At 40.0% G+C, this 23,308-nt stretch overlaps 1 protein-coding gene across 1 annotated transcript in view; it reads left to right on the top strand.

Moving 5' to 3' along the window:
* Nucleotides 1-23,091, top strand: part of LOC126092215 (luciferin sulfotransferase-like) — a 63,757-nt gene extending 40,666 nt beyond the window's left edge. Inside the window, exons 6-8 of the mRNA XM_049907711.1 lie at nucleotides 9,720-9,814; nucleotides 15,186-15,367; nucleotides 22,722-23,091. Coding sequence (XP_049763668.1) covers nucleotides 9,720-9,814; nucleotides 15,186-15,367; nucleotides 22,722-22,905 — 461 coding nt within the window. The 3' untranslated portion in view covers nucleotides 22,906-23,091. The remainder of the gene's footprint in view (nucleotides 1-9,719; nucleotides 9,815-15,185; nucleotides 15,368-22,721) is intronic.
* The last annotated feature ends 217 nt before the right edge of the window (nucleotides 23,092-23,308 follow it).

Here is a 23,308-nt window from a genome sequence, read left to right as displayed (position 1 = left end):
TAGATGGTAGTTTGTGGTCCCCGATGAACGCTCGCCAGTCGATACGCAGAGAGCGAAAGCAAACTGCGCACAGAATAAAGTTCCTGAATTTTCTGCCCTCCAGAAAAGCTGTCGTGCTCAACTTAGTCTCGGAACCGAGAGCTGGCTGAAACGTAAAAATAAAATAAATAAAATAGACTGCCTACAGTACTGTAGGTACTCTACATCTACATCTACTTGATTACTTTGCTATTCACAATAACGTGCCTGGCAGAGGGTTCCATGAACCACGTTCAAGCTGTCTCTCTACCGTTCCACTCTCGAACGGCACGCGGGAAAACGAGCACTTAAATTTTTATGTGGGAGCCCTGATTTCTCTTAGCTTATCGTGATGATCATTTCTCCCTATGTAGGTGGGTGCCAACAAAATGTTTTCGCAATCGGAGGAGAAAACTGGTGATTGAAATTTCATGAGAAGATCCCGTCACAACGAAAAACGCCTTTGTTTTAATGATTGCCATCCCAATTCACGTACCATGTCTGTGGTACTAACTCCCCTATTTCGCGATAATACAAAATGAGCTGCCCTTCTTTGTACTTTTTCGATGTCATCTGTCAGCCCCACCTGATGCGGATCCCACACCGCACAGCAATACTCCAGAACAGGGTGGACAAGCGTGGTGTAAACAGTCTCTTTAGTAGACATGTTGCCCCTTCTAAGTGTTCTTCCAATGGATCGCAGTCTTTCGTTGGCTCTGTGCACAACATTATCTATCTGATCGTTCCAATTTAGGGTTTTCGTAATTTTAATCCCTAAGTATTTAGTTGAATTTACAGCCTTCAGATTTATGTGACTTATCGCGTAATCGAAATTTAGCTGATTTATTTTAGTACTCATGTGAATAACATTGCACTTTTCCTTATTCAGGGTCAACTGCCACTTTTCGCACCATATAGATATCTTATGTAAATCATTTTGCAATTCGTTTTGGCCATCTGATGACCTTACAAGATGGAGAATGACAGCATCATCTAAGACCGCTACTCAGATTGTCTTCTATGTCGTTAATATAGATCAGGAACAATAGACGACGTATAACACTTCCTTGGGGAAGGCCGGATGTTACTTCTGTTTTACTCGATGACTTTCCGTCTATTACTACGAACTTTGACCTTTCTGACAGGAAATAACGAATCCAGTCGCACAACTGAGGCGATATTCCGTAGGCACGCAGTTTGGTTAGAAGACGCTTGTGAGGAACGGTGTCGAAAGCGCACTGGAAATCTAAAAATATAGAATCAATTTGACATCCCCTGTCGATAGCACTTATTACTTCATGACTATAAAGCGCTAGTTGTGTTTCACAAGAACGATATTTTCTGAAACCGTGCTGACTATGTGTCAATAAATCGTTTTCTTCGACGTACATCAAATGTTCGAATACAGTACATGTTCCAAAACCCTGCTGCAAATCGACGTTAGTGATATAGTCCTGTAATTAATAACTCTATTTCACTTATTTTATTCTTGCCGTTAGATATACGTTTAGTTTTTTATCAAAAGAAACCCAAAACCAAGTTCTGAATTAGTGTTTTGTTTCTCCACTAGAAAGTGCCACAATTTCCTCAAAAAAATCGTAACACAACCCACACACAAATGTCATACTAACAAAACTAAATCCACCTTATGATGGAGGTTTAAACCTTTCAGGAGGATAGTGGAGATAAATAAAGAGTGACTGGTAACAGTAAACTTGTTGTTTCATTTAATGTCATAACAGTCACGGTAAAGAAAAAAAATGTTCAAATGTGTGTGAAATCTTATGGGACTTAACTGCTAAGGTCATCAGTCCCTACGCTTTCACACTACTTAACCTAAATTATCCTAAGGACAAACACACACACCCATGTCCGAGGGAGGACTCGAACCTCCGCTGGGACCAGCCTCATAGTCCATGACTGCAGCGCCTTGGACCGCTCGGCTAATCCCGCGCGACACGGTAAAGCCTAACCTAATATGTTGGCATTTAAAACTTCAACCTTAACAAATGATTTTGACAAGAACCCAAGAAAACTCTGACTCTATGTGAAATTACGAAGCGGATTAAGGCTTGTAAACTCGTTGACCAGTCTGGTGTGGCAATAGAAGACAGCAAAAGGAAGTTGAAATTTTAAATTTGGCGTTTAAGAATTTCCCGCAGGATCATCGTACAAACATACCGTCGTTTGACAGTCGCACAGACTTCCGTTTGGAGGACGTAATAACATGCATCCCTGGCGTAGGGAAGCAACTGAAGCTGTTGAAAAGAAATAAGTCGGATGTCATCTCAATTCGGTTTTACAGAGAGTGCTCTATGACACTGGCGCCTTAATTAGTTTCCATTTATCGCGAATCTCTCACCCAGCGCGAAATCCCAAGCGACTCGAAAAAAAGATCGGATCTGCCTAATTACAGACCAGTTTCCTTCACATCGATTTGATGTAGAATTTTCGAATACTGCAGATTGTTAAAGAAGTAACGAGCATACAGAATAGGTTCTCAAATATGTGACTGGCTCTGAGACTTCTTAAGTAACAGAACCCAGTGCTCTATTGACAAATCTTACAGACCCCTCATCTGAAGCTGATGGCACAACAATTCTTCTGCTGCCAACGTTCATTTTGCGTATGGTCCACGAGTATAAGAGAAATAAGCCCTCACACGGAGGCATATAGACAGTCGTCTTTCCTTGTTGCTCGTATTTATGGGTGGAACAGCAAAGGAAATGGCTAGCTGTGGTATCGGGTACCCTCCACCATGCACCATTCGATGTGTTGTGGAGTATGTATGTGGATGTGGCTGTAGATATGATATATCAGAACAGAAATCACACTGCTGCAACACGTCAGTAATTAGGCAGTGTATGTACGAGTCGCAGAAACGATCTTATCTCAAGGACGCTGATAACGACTCCTCGTGTTGGTTACACTTGACCTTGACAGGGAATATCATTTTAGAGCTGAGGCCAGTGGACGAGTTGTATTCTAGTCACCCAGGCACACCGTCTTCCTACTCAAAAATTTGAGGAAATAGTATGAGGTATATTCAAGGTCAAGATGTAACTCGATACTGAATACATGCTCGCTGGGCACTTGTGTGGCTTACATTCAAGGTCAGTATGGAACCTCATAACCCACCCATGCAACTTGTGCAATAAATTTGACTAGAAAAAGAAGGGCATCCTCTCCCAGCCTTCTATCTCTCTCAGCCAACGGGAACACATTAAAATTGTGGGAACCCCACACCCCCTCATGCTTTATAACTAGGACACACACGTGGCTCTCTTGATTCTAGACCTGTACACCATATGGTGAGGATCAAGTTTGTTGTAAACAATTTATGATTGACAATATTTTCTCTTTATTTCTGTTGCACTCAATAGTGAAAGGATTAGGAAATAATGCTAATTATATAACAAATTAATATTTCAATACAATTCTCATTAATTTATTTACAAATATATGTAAAATAATTCAGTTTGTAATGATTTATATAAATTACTAGTACTTGCTTTAGTTATAATAAACTGCAAAGCAAATTCTTACAATAAAATTTTCCGATGACTTATATCCAGTACTGCTACTATAAGATACATTTATACACTAAAAAGTAGTAGAGAGAAAACTTAAATGCTATGTACAGTTTATACACTGTTAAATTTTTATTCATTTCTTTCTGAGCATTTCTACATACAATATACGGAACATAGAAACTGGACGCAGAAGATGAAGAAAAACCACACACACACACACACACACACACACACAACCACTGTTTATCAAACAACCGCTGTTTACAAATACATATAGATCTGTGCACTCAGTCACTCGCAAATGAAGAGTGGCTATGAGAGGGTCTCAGTCCTATCCACAAAGATGAAGCGTTGTCATCTCGCGACAGCTCACCTCTCACCTGTCGTGCAATACTACTTGGCATACCATATCCAGAGCGGCACCAATGCCATCGAACAGTCACCTCTTGTAATCCTCTAATGTGAGAGTCTTTGAGGTTCCACAGTGCAAAACACTTAGCCCTTCTTTGGATGGCACCGGTGTCTTTATGATATGCATATATTTTCGATGCGAACACTACAAATTCCACAAACCATTCACTTCACTTTTCCTCAGGCCAATAACTTTCTTGTTTTGAGGTGTCTTTCAATAAGGACTATCAGTCCAATATCTGGAGATCTCGAATGCTTAGAGATCGCATCCAATTACTTGATATGGATAGCAACTTTCCACCCAGTAGATGAAACTGTCTGTATAAAGCAAATTTGGATCAGCAAAGTAGCGGAATTGATACATATAATAGTTTGACACATGTTCTCAAGACTGTGCCCCGTGAGAGGCCTGGTACAGTGTAACAAAAGGCAGGTTTCAGAGAGTATTTTCCTACGCGCAGATGCTGGAAAATCTCAAACGAGTTTGAGACAACTGTATACTGGCTGTCATATTCAATTTAACATACGTCCTAAAATCATAACTCTTGTCAGACGTACACTGTATGCCCATACTCAGCATCTGTTACGGCAATATATGTGAGTTTACTGCAGAATGTGGTTATGACAGCTAACATGGTTCCATGGAGTCACTCCTTCACATCCACATATGGAAAGACCCCCTTCTTTGTCAAAAGCTGAAACTTTGCACCATCAGTATATGCAGCTATGGTGATATGTATATCCTGATGCATCGTATCACCAAGGTTCCTGAAGAGACAAGTGCATGAAATGTAGTGAATTCGGGAAGCAGAACGTTTTTTTTCTTTTTTTGGCGTGATCCGCTCACAAAATAATTTTTTTTTTCAACGGTGTCAGGGATTACACTGGCCTCATCATCATTCAAGTCGCAATCACCCTAGTGCCCAACAAGAAACTGAGTATCATACCCACTTAAATCATGGAAGAAGATCGGCATGTGTTATGGTAACTGATATTTCAAGGTGTAAGTGTTGTGGTCTCTATGTGCAATTTCTGCTTTGTGTTTTTCGAGCTCTGAGAGCAGCAATCTCAAATGACTATCCCCAATGTACGATTTGAATTTGTTGTTTGAATCTCTTGAGGTTGGAGTCATAGAAGCATATATCTTGACATGTTGCTACATATGGGATGTACCACTTAGTGAAGGTAGTATGAGAAGTATTGGGGCCATCCTCACAATGCACCACAGGAGCTAGGAGACACTCAGAGACAGTATATATGACGAAGGGACATCACTCCTGGTGTGGGTGTTCTTAAACATTAAAAATCTTTTATCCTGGGTAGACAGTTCCACAGATACTGATTCAATGTGGGCCATTTTTTTTATCCACACAAGATGCAGTTCTCGGAGTTTGTCCACTGTACTTTGGAAAATGTAAATATCTCTGTTAATCAGTTTGGTTGGTAAGCCTTCTCAAGCGAAGTTGTATACTTCGGCATACGCAGCATATCGCATACACTCAATTTCTGCTTGTGTGGATCCACAATCTTAATACGATTGTGTGCCTGTATAGCGTATTTTGAAACCCACTATCATGAACCTCAATAGGCCTGATTTTAGTCTTATGATGTTTAGTTCAATTATACTCCCCAATAAATTGTGGCAGAATGTCGAGCCATTTTGTATTAACCTCAAAGATTAAATTGCATCCTCATACCATTTTTATCGTTCTGTTCAGATGTTCCACAATACTCGCTTTCATGTGGAAGAATGTTGAGTAGTGGTTTATTCCGCACTGTTCCGTTACCTACTTGGAATTCTTCTTGTAAAATTCGCGTCTATGGTCTGTTTTAGTTTGTCATGAGACCGTTTCGTCCCAACGTTTCTTGAAGCTTTGAAATATTTTATGTTATTTCATTCATTTGGGCTGTTTTCCCTGCAGCAACTAATGTGTGTAGTTTAAGTATTCGATGATTTCATTCAGGTCATCATGGTATACAAGGGCTTCTGGATTTTTCACGTCTCTTACAGCTTTTTAATAAAATAAATTTTATTAACATTCAGCATCCCTTGTCTTCACGTCTATATATTTCTTTCTCAACGCAGACCCCTGGCACTGAACACGTTTCTCCCAAAGAGAGATAAATTTCTTGATACCTTCGCTTTAGAATGTTTGACTTTGTTGACAGAGCCACAACTCACCTCTGCCTGCGCAGCTTCATCACTATCGAAGTTAAGTCCTTGACGGTGTTCAAGTTTTGGAAACATGTGAAAACTGGATGGAGCTAAGTCGGATCTTTACAGTTGATGATCGATGACAGTGATCTCAAAGTGAAGATGACAACTTTCATCAGGGGGCATTGTCAAACTGAAGGAGAGGGTGCTCAATCTGTAGAGGTACTCTTCGAATTCGTGCATTCAGTTTCTCACACACTGAAATAGTTACACATCACTGTGTGACACAGTCCTCTTGCACCAGAGGGTTTAAACTTGCATCAGCGAAATGGGAAAGTCGACTGAGTAATACGTCTGACATGAATATCTCTGTCATCATATAAGAAGGAATAAAAGCTTTGGATCATTACTTTTCATCACACCATCATGTGCACTTCAGAGGTAATGCATTCAGTTTTTTATGCAGAATGCAATTCCTTCAGCTTTGCTAAGTGTACCAGTTGATGCTGATCTAATAATTAGAATGTGATTTTCTACTGTTTGTGCTTTTTAACAGCGTACTTGGGGCGTTGTCTCACCTATGCATTTAAGTCATACACAAGGTTTCAGCATATGATATTTCTTCTGGCAAATATTTTTTGGGATTCGTTGTTTTTAGGACTCTAATAGTCCTCGCCCACTAAACTGGGTGTCAAATCAAACACCTTTTCTCCAACATGTATTGGTGCTTCTTGAACTGTATGTTTTCCCAACATATACGATTAATCCCAGCTGACCCCGAATGTCTTTTCTGATTGGCTAATATTGTGATGGTTGATGAAGTCAACCTTTCTTCTTCTCCTTCTTCTTCTTCTTATGCTTTCATCTGCCATGTGTGAGAAATGTTTAATACTTTCTGATAGTGGCTTAACGCTTCAAAGAGAGACTGTGGTGATTTATCTCCCTCAGATTACTCCACAATGTCTAAGAATCGGTGGGCATGCTTTTGCCACTATAGTCAACATTCTAGAGACTGCTGTATTACATAATTGGTGCTAATTAAATTCTTAAATGCATTCGCCTGTGATGTGAGAACTGTTTGTTGTTAAGCACTGTAATTCTTCCAGCATAACTTATGGTGGGTCAACATTTCCATGGATAAAGCAAATATCTGCATTGATGCGTTGCATATTCGAAACCCTTCATCTGTGGATAATATAACTTTCGCTTCACTAAATCGTGAATATTGTAATAGAACCACTGGATACAACTCCTGGTCCAATATTGTACTCAACTGACATGTCTGCTACTGCTGCTGTTGTTTACACTGTAACTAATGCTAAACAACATAATTTCTGCATCACGTGGTGTTGCTGCTGCAGTGACTTCACGTCATCTGCAAGGAAACAAAATAAACACTATTAGTTAGACAAACACACGCACACACACACACACACACACACACACACACACACACACACACACATATATATATATATATATATATATATATATATCTGTGTGTGTGTGTGTGTGTGTGTGTGTGTGTGTCTAACTAATAGTGTTTATTTTGTTTCCTTGCAGATGAGGTGAAGTCACTGCAGCAGTGGATGTCATTTAAAAAATATTTATATTTTAGATTTGGTTTTGGTATAAAAGTTGGATATGCTGGGCTCTACTGACAGCTTATTGTCAAAATGAACGAGATTATGATCTTTGACGCTACATGCAGGGTGACAGTACACATTGAGTGTATATTGCAAGTTATGACCACTGATGCTTCTGCCTGTGATTATACAGGCATTAACAGTGACAACAGTGACTGCACAACTTTGTGTATGCAACACATTGGATTAGCCCAGATGTTACAAAGATTCCTAAATATTATGATGCTTCAGCGGGAGAACTATGGTTTCCAACAAGAAGAAGATCTCCCTCAATGGTATACAGATCGCAAATGAAGAGGGTCATGCATAGATTCTAATTATAAAGGATGAGTGTAAAGGATGAGGATGTGGACAACAATAACATGGATTGTGAAAAATACATTTCTCATACTTTAATATAACTCTTCTGTGTAATAAATATATTGTCTTTTTGGAGTATGTGTTAAGAATCTCCAAGTAGTTCATTGGTAAACAATTAAAATTCGGCAAACAGAACGCATTTTTTTTTCTTGTTCTTAATTGCCCGGAAAATTAACTTGTACAACAGTCAATTTTCAGGTATTCTTATTGCATCAGTAGACAAACTGCCGAACACTGTTAAACATTACACAGCAACTGTACTGTAACTTCTTCGTTAGATGACACCATGTAGAAGTAACTGGCACAGTTTGTTGAGGTTTAATATACTTATAAAGTTCAAACACAAGGTCCATTCTGTAGTTGTATATAGTAGCCTACAAGGAAACATGCAAGTTGCTTGTCGATCTTCTCAGGCCCTGGGTATCCATGACACAGCACCTTCCTCTCCCCACCCACCCGCAAGCCACCCCCCGCGCTCCACCCGACCCCCCCCCCCCCTCACACACACACACTAGTGGAACTGACCTAGGAGATTATAGCTGGATTGTAAGAATAAACATATTCAGAGGATGTGATAGAAGATCATATTATTGGAAGTGCTGCTACCTTGGACCTTTAGAGTGTAAAAGGACGCTTGATAGCTGCATATCATCAGTCTTTTGTGACAGCAGTAAGTGGCAAATGCATTCCTTCAAAATGCTAAACATCCCCAGCTACTAGTGAAGAAGAAGAAAGCAGCCAACAAACGCTTTGGTAGTTGTTATTGAAGAATCTGGACAGCCTTGTTACTGATATTGGCAACATAAACTACACTGAAAATGTCACGCTCCTTAGCAAGAAGAATTTAAATGTACTTACAATCATTACATAAAGCATGGACAGCTGATGAATTGTGTTCAGTGGCGAATCGCGGTTTTGGACTACCCTGGATGCTCATAATTAGCGAGTATGCTGGAGATCTGGGGAGAGGTCTCATTCTCCCAGTGTTCTGCAAAGACACAGCGATGTTAATCCTGGATTCACAGTGTGGCAAGCCATTCGGTATGACTACAGGTTATGGCTGACAGTGGTTTAATGAACTCTAGCGGCAGAAAAGTACATCACGAGCCTCCTGCGGTCTCTAGAGCTACCTCTCATGTACTGGTTTCAACAAGACAGTTCTCGTTCACGCATGGCACAAACGTTCATGAACTGTCTGTCTGATGTTGAGGTACTCCTGTAGCTAGCAAGATCCCTCAGATCTGTTCCCAATAGATCATGGATGGGAGCATCTGCAACGCCCAGTGCCATTAAATAGGAATCAAGGACTATTTGCAACAGTTAAGGATCAGCTTGCCTCAGGAGAGAATACAACCGAATCAATACATGCATCCTGAACAGACGAGGTGCAATGTCATACTTACAAGTGTGCACATACTGCTGAGTTCTTTATTAGTGTGACTCGATTTTGTAACCATTGAAATCATATAGATTTTCAGTCCACGAAGTTTCATCTCATTTCTTCCTTCCTTTCTGGGTGCTTCACTTTTTTTGTCAGGCAGATTCTATTTTGCCTCGTTCACTACATGTTTTAACTGGCATCTTCTTGTTTTACAGTACCATTCACTCCGTTCTGGGACCATGTACTCGATTTTTGGAAGATGAGAAATGAGCCGAATGTACTGTTCAACACGTATGAAGAAATGAAGAAGGTAAGCACTACGAGTTCCTTAAATAACAAATGCGCATTCCGTGCACCATCTTTAAATTCTGCAAGGGGGTGTGAATTCTACTGTGGCTGACAGTTATAAGCTAGGCAGGAAACCGAAAATTACCATGTGATATTTGCCATTTATGCATAGTGGCATATGATACTAATAATTAGAACCTGATGGCCACTGCCGGTTTGTTATGTACGAGTAAGTGGTGAAAAGTAATGCCTACGAATTTTTTGTGTGAAAACTCTTAAAGCTTCCTGCCGACATACACATTTCTCCCGGTTTGTTGATACCATCATTGTAGAATATTTCACTTAGTTGATGAAGCCACAATTTCACTTCTGCATGCACCACTTTATCACTGTCAAAATGAAGCCCTCGAAGGTGTTTCTAAGTTTTGGAAACAGATAAAACTCGGATAGGGGCCAAGCAGGAACGGTATGATGGACGATCAATGACCATGAACCCAAGCACTAAGACTATTGTAGATTTCGCTTCGCTTATGTGTGGTCTGGTATTGTCATGTAAAGGGCGAAGGATTTCAATTAGAAGCACGTTTTCTTCACTTAGAAACTCGGTTACAGCTCACTGTTGCTCAAGTACTGAAATAATGACGGTATACACGGCCAAGTTATACGCTGTATTTCGGAACCCTCTAATCGTAGAGAGTTGCAACTTGATTCAGAGAAGTGGGAAAGTTGAACGAGTAATATGCAAGACGTGTAATGCCTCAGATGATATTGAGAACAGAACACAAAATTTGGAGGCATTAATTTTCAGTATGTACTCATAAGTTCTGTATGCAATATGCCTTTAACGCACTCCAGTTACAGTGTCATAGAATTGTCAAAAGCAAATGTTTTTCCTTTTCTGAAGAAAAGTGTCTTTGATAGTATTACCTTTGGGAGTGTTTTCTTTAGACTAGGGTTATTTTAATGGAGATGAAGCGTAAATTGACCTTTGATTTTAGTAATAGCGATAAAAAAATTAGAAGAGCTCTTGTCTTGAGTACGTATTTTGTACCCTGTTGAATGCCAAATATCTGGTAATTAACCATTACTTAGTGCTTTAACCTTTCAGGCATCCTGTTCTAGAAGCGTTTCCAGTTTCATGTAGTGTACAACAGAGAGTCCAAGTTGTCATTGTTATGATCGTCCTTCTGAAGAGTGGTTTGAAGCAGTTCTTCAAGCTGATCTGTCCAGTGCAGATAACTTGTTTCTCCATTAAACAAACATTTAGTTCGTTAGTTAAATCTTTCCATGTTCCATGGATCACACGAACGATTGTTTTATCAAAGTGATGTGGAATGAGTCCGTTTATAGGTTATGTATACATGATGCAATTGCACTTAAAAACTAGTTGTTTTGCAAGTTACCAGTTATTAAACAGAAATTGGTCCATTGAACAGAAGGAGTTGTCAAGGAGAAATGATTTTAGCTTAATTAAAACTTGCATTGCTACTTAGCAGACATTTTACAATATTGGGTAAATGACCAAAAATTTTTGTAGCTCCACACCGAATTCCTTTCTGAGTGAGTGACAGCTTTAAGAATCGTAATAAACGTCATTTTTCCTCTGGTGTTGTAGATGTGAATGTCACTATTCTTTTGAAATTGACAAATTTCATTAGCGAATATATATGTATTGTGATGATGCAGTTAAAACGCCCAGCTCTTTGAAGAGGTGCCTGCGTGACACCTGCATGTGCACACCATATATTATTCTTACTGCTCGTTACTATGCAATCAATACTTTTTTTACAAGTGATGAGCTAACCCAGAAAATTATTCCACAAGACATTACTGTGAGGAAATATGCAAAACATGTCAGGAGGTGGCAGCATAATTCACCACTTCTGTGCCAAAGTGAGATTTAATCCAGACCAGTTAAGATAATCCTTTCTTAGTGTTGTAGATATGCATATCACTGTTATTTTTGAATTGAGATGTATTATTAATAACAAATTTCATATATGAATATATGTGCTGTGAAGGAACTGTGAATATCCTGAGTTCCTCAAATAAATGTGCGCAGGGTGATCTTGGGTGGGTTCCAGCTACTATTCTGATTACACTTCTGATTATACTTCTCTGTTAGTGACGAACTGCCCCAAAATATGATGCTGTGTGAAATCAGTGAATGAAAATAGGCATAGTAGGCTAATTTACTGATATGTTTATCACCAAAATTTGCAATAACCCTAATAGCATAAGTAGCTGAACCTAAACGTTTCAGCAGATCATCCAGAAATTTTGAGTATTCTCCCCCTAGCAACAGGATTTTCATAGTCTATATTTATCAGTGATGTTATGCCATTTACTGTATGAAATTGTATAATTTCTCAAAATTTAGTGAGAGGTCATTTGCAGAGAACCACTTAATGATATTCTGAAATTCAGCTGAGTCTTGTTTTTTGGGTGTGATTGCTGTACTTGTATCATCAGCAAAAAGAACTAGCTTTGTACCTTCATGAATATAGAGTAGCAAGTCATTAATGTACAGGGTGAGTCACTAACTATTGCCACCTAAAACAACTCTGAAATTTTTATAGGAGCTGAAAAGTTTCAGGGTCAAATGTTGCATGGGACAATGGAGGCCATAATACGACATTGGTTTTTTTGTTGCTAGGTGGGTTCGCTTCAGAGATATCAAGGTAACTTTTTTTTAATGGGGTGCTATAGTTTGGTGTTTTTTTCTGATAGCATCTATCGAGACGAATCCAGTGATGTGTAACAGTAAGGTCTTTGAAGCTCAACGAAGGTCACAAAGGTGGCATGAACGTCCATTTGCAGAAGGTGTTCGAAGTGATGACCATTGGTATCAATGCAGTGCTGCAATCTTCTTATCATGGATTCAGTGTTATTCCTTATCACATCAGCACTTATTGAAGCACATGCTCTGACAATTCTCTGACGCATATCTTCTGATGTCAGAATGTGCGAAATTTAGTACTTGATTCGGAAGAAGCCTTTATGACAGTTAAATATCATACTAATGTAACTTTTTATGCGTAAAATAGGTAGACCTTGAAGACACGAACGTTTTCACACTTCATTCCCATAGCTAGCAGCAGCTGTTCGTGAAATATTTCTATTTTCCCTCAAATCGCTACTAAGTTTTTCTTAACGACCTTGGTTACTTTCAACCAGTTATACTTTTTTACGCAAAACTAAACTTCAGGCTGGTAAATTTGAGAGCCCATTTGCCGATTTTACACTCTACGTTTGGCTATGAAAATTGTGCAATTTATAGGAAATCCTACTTTCACTCTGCTGAAAGATCTTACCAAACATTAAAGTTCCATATTCAGTCAGAAATGCCATAAGATTTTTAAACTTCCATTACAAATGTTTGATACAAGTTTGCAATAACTTCAACATAATTTAAAAATTATTTTATCTTTGTATTTTCAGTAAGCTAAACTCATTTGTACAAAGTCAATGCCTCAGTTTATTAGCAGAATTTCTAGAATAGGTGAAATACAAGAGTTGTGACAAGAGAGGGCAAAATCTTCTACTGCAAATAGTGCAACCTTGTGTGTGTGTGTGTGTGTGTGTGTGTGCGCGCTTGTGTGCGTGTGTGCTTGTGTGCCTGTTTGTTTCTACACACAATCATACACAATATTTACAAAGGAATTATGTATTTCACAATCGGTCAAGCGTTCTGTATGAATAAATAAAGTAAATTTTGAATTTCGTCGAACCAGGCAGTGTATAGGAAGCGGTCCTAAAATTCATTGTGGCCTGTTCCCTGGTATTTTCACAAAATCGAACACACTCATTCCTGAGAGACAGCACCCATACGTGTAATATTGTGGAACACTCTTCTATTAATTTAATAGCAAAGTCCCACAATGTTTGCAGATACCAAAATGTAAATAATTACACTAAGTTCACAATTCCACAATTTACGCACTACACTCAGTGAGCAGATGTATTGTAACAGTACATCTTTGATGTCATGCAGTCCTTAAGGCATTAACCACCGATATGTCATTGACTGATATTTTGTTATAACAAATAATACCAAAACCGGCGCGTTTCTGATAAATACTCAATATGGTGTAACCTAGAAATGGACTTCTTTCATAACAAGCAACTTATAACACGAAAATAATTAAATATGAAAATATTTTTACCACGAATGAGACGTTTATCATAATTTGATTGCAACAAATCTTACCACAAACTTCGCGTTTCCGAGAGACGCCCAAAGTGCTGGTGCTCTGAAACACCACATATCCATAGGTCATAGGTTATAACGTAAACGCACCAAACGTAGATTTCAACTGCAAAACGATAGAATCCAATATAGCGTCTGGTAAGTTCTGATTCCGATGCAAAAGGCGAACTTTTATCTCGCTGGCGACGTTCCTGTTCATGACACACAAATCTGACATGTCTTATTCAGTATTTCATGCTTCGGAATGGCTCATGGAATGTGAAATTCAATGTTTTAAGGTTAGAAAACCCGATCAAATCCACGTCCACAGCCGATTTCAAGTCCAGTGCGAGGACGACTTCAGGCTGGCCCGTATCTAAGCACGCTGTGCACGACGAATAGTGATTAAACCGACACGCAGATCAAACCACCTCTAGCTGACCTCCCTGGCTCGTAAGATGGAGGTCTACGCTTTATGGTACACATGATGGTCAATAATTTGTTTAAGAGTTACTTTTGTAATCTTCTGTGATACCTCAACAATTTCCTCTCTTTAAACAAGCATCTGCTTTTGCTAAGGTGAGAACAATACCTAGCACCGAATGTGTTCACCAATTTTTACGTTATACCTCGATGTTTGTCCTTTTGAAATTTTTACATCTTTTCGGTGGCTTCAGTGGTAACTGCTGTTACCCATGAATGCAGTAATTCGTAATACAAAAAGCTAAATGCTAATTTTGTATGCCAGCAGGGCTGCCAGACTTTCATCTAATATTGGTTTCTGATTCCCCAGTTCATGAAAATGTTCATAGTAACTAAGTTATCCACTGTAGAAATTTCATATGTATATTACATTCTGAAGACTTATAATAAATAAGCACAACTTATATATCTAAAATTGTTTGGCGCTGCTGTTATGCGCTCTGCAAGAGAAACTACTAGGAAATGACACAGGAGCATTACCCTATAGACAGTCAACGTACTACAAAAATACATGTCATCTTCGTTACACAACTTAACTGAAGTAAAGTGGGGTACGTCACAGTCATTGGTGATTCGAAACTGATGTCGTAATCTACCAGTTTTTGTGTTCACTGTTTAATATTACGAACTAAAAACCTTTCTTATGTGTATGTTAATTTGGTTCTACATTTGCTTGGAATATTTTGAAAATTCTACTGACAGTAGTGCGTTTCGTTTCCAGGATCTTCCGAGGGTGATCAGGAGAACCGCGAAGTTCTTGGGAAAGAATGTGACTGACGAACAGATGGAACAACTCTGTGAGCATCTTAGCTTCTCCAGCATGAAGAACAACCCCGCTGTCAACCAGCAAGAGTACATTGCCAACATCCGTCAGCGGAATGGCCTCGGTGAATTACCGAAAAAGTATGTATTTACATGTAGATCTTACGAAATAGGGCACTATGACGTATGCACTCTCGCTGCGAATACAATTCAGTAAAATTCTTTTTTTTTTTGCTCGAAGTTGGTGAGCTTCTGGCGAGTATTATTGACAGTTAGTTTCGTGGTACAATTCTCGAGTGACTTTTTAAAATCTTTGTTGAAAAATTCGTATTCTCGTCCCTCCTTGTCCCCTTCCAATCCCGCCGCGCCTCTCCACTGCCCGTCATACAAATGAGATGGTAGCAGATTACTGTTCTTCAGCGAACCGTAACTATATATTAAGCTGCAGGATGAGGCAGTCAAACGGCAAAACAAACAAAAGTTCCAACAAACTTGAGATTTAAACAACTTTTGGATACAAGATGCATAGGATGACCTTAACGTACTACACTCGCTACCAATGCAAAAGTGTATTGCACAGTGTGACTAAAAAAGTCACCGACTTAATAATTACTTTACAAAATTACGGTCAAGAAAATATACTTTAATTGAAACATATTCTCAGCAGATTCAAATAAGAAAAGCGTCCATAGTATTTGTTAACAATTATTTAGCTCCGTGGGAGCAATATCATATTCTTACCATGTTTATAACAACGAGTTTTTGTCGTAATTGTGGACATTTGAAAAACTGTTATACATTCAAACTTGTGAGTTAAATTTTCTTGAATAGAGGAAACAGGAAATTCGTTATGCTAAATAACAGTTTAAAGGCAATTAACGTGAGTTACTCTATTTTCCAAGAAAGCACCACATATATTGAAATATGGACTGAGGTTCCTGAAAGTTCTGGAAAAAGGTTAACAAATGTAAGAACTGGCTTGTCCTGAGTATGCAGATACGGAGATGCTGCTGTTGTGGTGAGGTCGCTGAAGAGTGATGTCTTCAAGCCTCAGTTTTTGTAGCCACTGTCGCAACAAGCCTTGGTGCTCCCTGACGTCATTATGCTCTTGGATTGACAAGGTCACCAACGAAGTGGTTCTGGAAAGAGCAGGTGAGAAGAGAAGCTTCCGGAGTCTCATTGTTAAAAGAAGAGTGCAATTTACAGGCATACAGGCATACATTACGACATAAAGGACTCCTGAACACAATCATAGAGGGATATGTCGAGGGAAAAAGACCAAGAGGAAGACCACGACTGAGGTACATGGATCAAATCGTGAAAGATGTGGGATGTGACACCTATAAAGAAATGAAGAGAAAAGCTGAAAGACGCACAGAATGGAGACAAGCTGCCATTGTAGCTGTTGCAAACCAATCCTTGGATTGACCACTACAGAAGAAGAAGAAGCAACGCCGAAGATTGTCATCAATTTTAGTTTCGAAAATCTTGCATTCCGTAACCCAAATAACAGAGACGACTTTTTCCCATCATCTGCTGCTGCCACTTCCGATATTAGAGCTGTTTACATTAATTCTGAATTCTCATTGTTACTAATGGGAGGATGGATCTTGACTCGCCTTCACAACCTCTGCTTACCAATCCGCACTTCTCTTTTCCACCGCTTGCAAATGACTCAGAATCACAAGATCAACTTGTGCGCTGAAAGCTAAAATACAAGTGGATGTCCTTCAAAACTGCATTTATTATTATGTTACTGATCTAAAACTTTAAAACTTGAGATAGCTTCACTCAGTTTCTTTTAGAAAATGAGAATTATTGATAAGCTTAAAAGTATTACCATTTATTACATTACATACATGGTTATTACAAATGATTGAAGCGATTTCACAGCTCTACAATAACTTTATTATTTGCACACACATACAAAAACTCAAAAAGTTTTTTTAGGCATTCACAAATGATCAATATGTGCCCCTTTAGTGATTCGGCAGACATTCTCCCACACTCGACGCAGCATGTCCCCATCATGAGTTCGAAAGCATCGTTGATGCGAGCTCGCAGTTCTGGCACGTTTCTTGGTAGAGGAGGTTTAAACACTGAATCTTTCACATAACGCCACAGAAAGAAATCGCATGGGGTTAAGTCTGGAGAGCGTGGAGGCCATGACATGAATTGCTGATCATGATCTCCACCACGACCGATCCATCGGTTTGTAGCAATTGTAAACGGTAAGGCTACTGCTTTAGCCTTTTCCGTAAGATTTACCAAACCGTCGGCTGTGGTACGTTTAGCTCCGTGCTTGTTTTATTCGTCGACTTCCGCGGGCTACGCGCGAAACTTGCCCGCACGCGTTCAACCGTTTCTTCGCTCACTGCAGGCCGACCCGTTGATTTCCCCTTACAGAGGCATCCAGAAGCTTTAAACTGCGCATACCATCGCTGAATGGAGTTAGTAGTTGGTGGATCTTTGTTGAACTTCGTCCTGAAGTGTCGTTGCACTGTTATGACTGACTGATATGAGTGCATTTCAAGCACGACATACGCTTTCTCTGCTCCTGTCGCCATTTTGTCTCACTGCGCTCTCGAGCGCTCTGGCGGCAGAAACATGAAGTGCGGCTTCAGCCGAACAAAACTTTGTGAGTTTTTCTACGTATCTGTAGTGTGTCGTGACCATATGTCAATGAATGGAGCTACAGTGAATTTATGAAATCGCTTCAATCATTTGTAATAGCCCTGTATCTTCATTCAGACAGGCGTGATGTCATAGCTTCCCCCCGGTACGAGCCTACCGTTGATATGAGAAATTACTAGCACAAATCTTATTTTGTAAACTACGAAAAATTTAGGACATGAATTTAGTTACGTTACGTGTTGTCACCCGACGGCGGACAGTTTTATTTAGGAGGTGTCATTCTCGGACTGCCAATAGCGCCGCTCAACACCACGTGCGGCAGAGGCGCGTACGGGCGTTCCAGTGCATCGCAACTGTGAGGATTTTGAGGTGGCACAATATTTGTGGGGAGATTGTTATGCTAAACAAGAAGCCCACATTTGTATTAGTTTCTGAATACCGCATTGTTATTAAGTACCTACATTCTGGATAGAATTCGGGAGAGGAGGAATTTGTGACACAACTTGACTAGAAGAAAGAATTGGTTGGTAGGACATGTCCTGAGGCATCAAGGGATCACTGCAGGGACGCGTGGAAGGTAAAATTCGTAGAGTGGGACGAAGAGATGAATAAGCCTAGCAGATTGAGAAGGATGTAGGTTGCAGTAGTTATTCAGAGGTCAACAGGTTTGCACAAGATAGAGTAGCATTGAGAGCTGCATCAAATCAGTCTCTGGACTGAAGATCACAAGAACAACAACCTAGATTCTATCCACCAATTGTTAATTTACAGACCGAGTAACGATTGCACCATCTTCTGCATCTTATAGACTTGTGCGTACGTTGAAATGAACACTGTCTTTTGCCTATTGTCCACTTGTGCCTTTGTAGCGTGATTTTTCCAATTGTTAAATTTTGTCAGTTCCCGTTACTGGATGTACAGTTAGGTGACAAAAGCCATGGGATAGCGATATGCATACATGCAAATGGCGGTAGCATCGCATACCGCAAGGTATAAAAGGGCAGTGCGTTGGCGGAGCTGCCATTTATACTTTGGTGAATCGTGTGAAAAAGTTCCAGACGTGATAATGGCCGCAAGACGGGAATTAACAGTTTCTGAAGGAGAAATGGTAGTTGGACCTACAAGCATGGGACATGCCATTTCGCAAATCGTTACAGAATTCAATATTCCGAGATCCACAGGGACACAAATGTGTCAAGAATACCAAATTTCAGGTATTACCGCTCACCATGGACAATGCAGTGGCCTACTGCTTCCACTTAACGACCGGAGCAGCGGCGTTTGCGTAGAGTTGTCATTGCTAACAGACAAGCAACACTGCATGATATAACTGCAGAAAATAATGTGAGACATGCGACGAGCGTATCATTTAGCGCAGTGCGGCGAAATTTGGTGTTAATGGGGTATGGATGGTTCAAATGGCTCTGAGCACTATGGGACTTAACATCTATGGTCATCAGTCCCCTAGAACTTAGAACTACTTAAACCTAACTAAGCTAAGGACAGCACACAACACCCAGTCATCATGAGGCAGGGAAAATCCCTGACCCCGCAGGGAATCGAACCCGGGAACCCGGGCGTGGGAAGCGAGAACGCTACCGCACGACCACGAGCTGCGGACAATGGGGTATGGAAACAGATGACATCGTCTGCAGCGTTTCTCCTGGGCTCGTGACCACATCGGTTGGACGGTAGACGACTGGATACCTGTGTCCTTGTCAGATGAGTTTCGTCTGCAGTTCGTAAGAGCGCGAAGACACGCACCCAAGCTGTCAAAAGGGCACTGTGCAACTTGGTGGTGGGTCCGTGATGGTGTGGGTTGTGTTTACATGGAATGGACTGGGTCCTTTGGTCTAAATGAACAGATAATTGACTGGCAAAGGTTATGTTTGGCTACTTGAAGACCATTTGCAGCCATTCATGGACTTCATGTTCCCAAACAGCGATGGAATTTGTATTAATGACAATACACCATCTCACCAAGCCGTAGTTATTCGCGATTGGTTTGGAGAACATTCTGGACAATTCGAGCGACTGATTTGGCCCTTTAGATCAACATGAATCCTATCGAAGATTTTTTGGACATGATTGGGAGGTCAGTTTGTGCCAAAATCCTCCACTGACAACACTTACGCCATCTTGGACGTCTATAGAGGCAGTACAGCTCATTATCTCTGGAGGAATTTTCAACGATTTATCAATTGCATGCCACATCTAGCTGCTGCACTACGGCGGGAAAAGGAAGTCCTACACGATATTAGGAGATATCCCATGACTGTTGTAACGTCAGCGCAAGGTTTGTATATTATGCAAAACATGTTTTTTTCGTGTAAACCATGCATGTTTCACCACCTCTGAGCCATAATCAGCAGGTTTTCTTAATTCAAATCTGTGAAATGTGAACATATTTGAAGCAATAGCTAAGCTACGAAAATTAGATCTAAAGATACTATTGGTTTGTTTCTGCCATTACCTTAATTTTTTCACTATACAGTTATGCAGCTCCATTTTTTCATTATCCTGTACTAGCCGCATGTCATCTGCAATCAAATGGTGTTATCGCCGAGTTAAAACACCAATTCATGTTTAAACGCAATTTTGTTGTATCAAGATGTGTTACACTCATGGAGAGTGTAGGAGGTATATGTGCAGATATTTCTGTTCGTGACTGTGGATGGTGTACTGAACAATATGACATCAGTATTTACGTACTTTGCAGACTAATAATCTACGGCTATTATATGTTGTATGTACCTCCACGTACATGTTGCAAGAGCGAGCCATTGATGTTTATTTTCCTCTGAGCAGCAGATCAGGTGTTGATGTGTGGAAGCCTGGGCGCAAAACGTTTAGTCTGTACTGACAGGCATAGTCCACTTAATGGTGCAGTTATGGGCGTACAGAAAACATCAGGTCGTAAATTTTGTAACACGTTTGTGGTAAGACTGTTCGACACAGACAAGAAACAGCCATCACACTGATGTGTGTTCATATTAAGGTAGTACATTTATTAATATTTGCACTTATACACATTACATACTGTATTTGCTATTACTTATATTTTGCCGTGAAATGTCCTTTGTCTTTTGCATTCTCATGCGTTATTGAGAACCCCAAGCAAATACAAATTTACAAATATTGTACTAAATTTTTGTTTGTAACGAAAGCTTTTCGCTTCACCAGAACGCAGTAGGCGTTCACTTGCTCACGAGTGAGCTTGGAGCAAATTTCGTATTTTGATTATATCTCTCTTTCTTTTGTGTGTATGTGTGTATATGTGTGTGTGTGTGTGTGTGTGTGTGTGTGTGTGTGTGGTGTTCTTTTGTGTGTGTATTGTCTTTTCTGCGAAGTTCCTTTAATGTGTTAAATAGTGTGCCTTTGCACATTGTAGTGTACTCATTTACATCCTGGTTTCCTTCTGGCATTGCCTTCTGTATTGGTGTAGACTGTGGTTGGGTTTTGGTATTTTTAAATTTATCTCTGTTGTAGGTGGTGGTGGTTGTGGGCTATTAGGAGCTGAGCCAATGTACTACGGAGCTGTTACTTTTTAGAGCTCGAAGATGTTCTGATTATCTCGTTTCTTTGTTTTTAATTTTTTTAAATACAGGTTAACACTGAATACATTACACTCTGTAAAGGCACGATATTTAGTACATTATAGGGATTTTACAGATACAACAACACAAACAGCTAAAAAGCATGCACACACCGCCGAACCCCCCCCCCCCCCACACACACACGTATGCAGACACACAAAGAAAGACAGAAAGTAAACAGAGGCGAAATTCGGCACCGAACTCACTTCAATAACTTTTTTACCCAGAGGGCATGAGCACTTCAACAGGCATTCAGAATCTCAGGAGAAGAAGCGAAAGCCGACTCGATTGGAACACATAACAATGGTGTTTACCATGTGTTTTGTTGACATGAGGAATGTTTCTTACAAAGAAAAATTACGAAAAATGTGTGTAGTATTTTTCAATAACTCTTGAGAAAGGAAACAAGATAAAGGATCTGCCACATCAAAACGTAAGTAATATCAAATATATGTACGAAATATCTTGACACAACAAAATTCCGTTTAAACATAAAGTGATATGTTAACTCGCCAACAAAATTCATATTAACATCGCTTGATCGCATATGACAAGCTACTAGTGTAGTATAACGCACCATTAAGGTAATGAAAGAAACAAACCAAAACTGTCTTTAGGCCCAGTTTTCGTAGAATTGCTATCACTTAAAATATGTTCACAGTTCACACATTTGAGTAAAGGAAACCCACTGATGACGCCACAGAGGTGCTGAAACATGTTTGGGTAACATGAAGAAGTATTGTTTTGCAAAACAGGAGGATATTATGTCCAATAATTTGAACTCGAAACACGGAAAATGCAAGACCAGCAAGTCCACATGATGAATATTTGCTAATTCTGTGTGCACACTTCCGACCGTAAATGCACGCCATTCCCTGTTGTCTCATCAGTTTATCTATCACTCTCTCTCTCTTGCGTCTCTCTGTGACCATCGCCACCTCCTGACTGCCCCACCGGTACCACCTGAAACAACTCATTTTTAGATGTTTTGTATATGGAAATTCGATTTTTTAAAATATTGTTTGTGAAGGTGTAGGAGGGGGGGGGGAGGAAGGTGCTGGTTTATCTCTAACTGATCGTTTCTTATCGTGAAGTACCCACTTAAGGAACCTCTACAACATGCATAATTCCGACCTTAAGGCATTGTAAATTTCTGAACAACTACATCGACAGTGCACTTTATATGCCGCAATATACGTACTGCGCTATGTATGCTTAAGCACAAGAATATTTGAGACTTATCACAATGTACTGGTTGTTCACAGAGAGCCAGCTGAGGTGGAGAAAACTGGCGCAGACCCCACTAAGTTTATGCGGCGCGGCGAGGCTGGTGGCTGGCGCACGGAGATGCCGGACAGCTGGATAGAAAAGTACGACCAGTGGACGCAGAAGCATATCGAAGGCACGGGCTACCAGGTGGGCGTGTCTGGGGGACATGACGACTTCTGAGGGGCCGTCTTCTGCGTCCTCACAACCTCTGCATAGGCGGCATCGACGCTGAATCCCAGAAGATAGAAGCATTCTGCAATATGAACACAAGGACTTCCAACAAAGCAAAAAATACACAATGTTCTAAATTGTGTTTGAAACATGTTGGTGCATTTACTTTCCAAACAATAAATTATTTTTCCACAATATCTGCTTGAAACGCACTTTCCCTCGGTGGGTCAAGCCCGTATCCCAGATGCTGGCTTTAATCCAGGACGTGATTATTCTCAGGCATGTACATCAACGTGAATAATGTGACACTGAATGGAATTGTGGAGATATTTATTTCACTTCCATATTTTTAACATATTTTTTTATCAATCCAAGATACAGGTTTGTTAGAAAGGTGAAAGCTTGATTGTGA

This window comes from Schistocerca cancellata, chromosome 7, assembly GCF_023864275.1.
Source record: "Schistocerca cancellata isolate TAMUIC-IGC-003103 chromosome 7, iqSchCanc2.1, whole genome shotgun sequence".
In the NCBI taxonomy this organism is placed as follows: domain Eukaryota; kingdom Metazoa; phylum Arthropoda; class Insecta; order Orthoptera; family Acrididae; genus Schistocerca; species Schistocerca cancellata.
The sequence above is the reverse complement of the archived record's forward strand: the minus strand, read 5'-3'. Positions and strand labels throughout refer to the sequence as shown.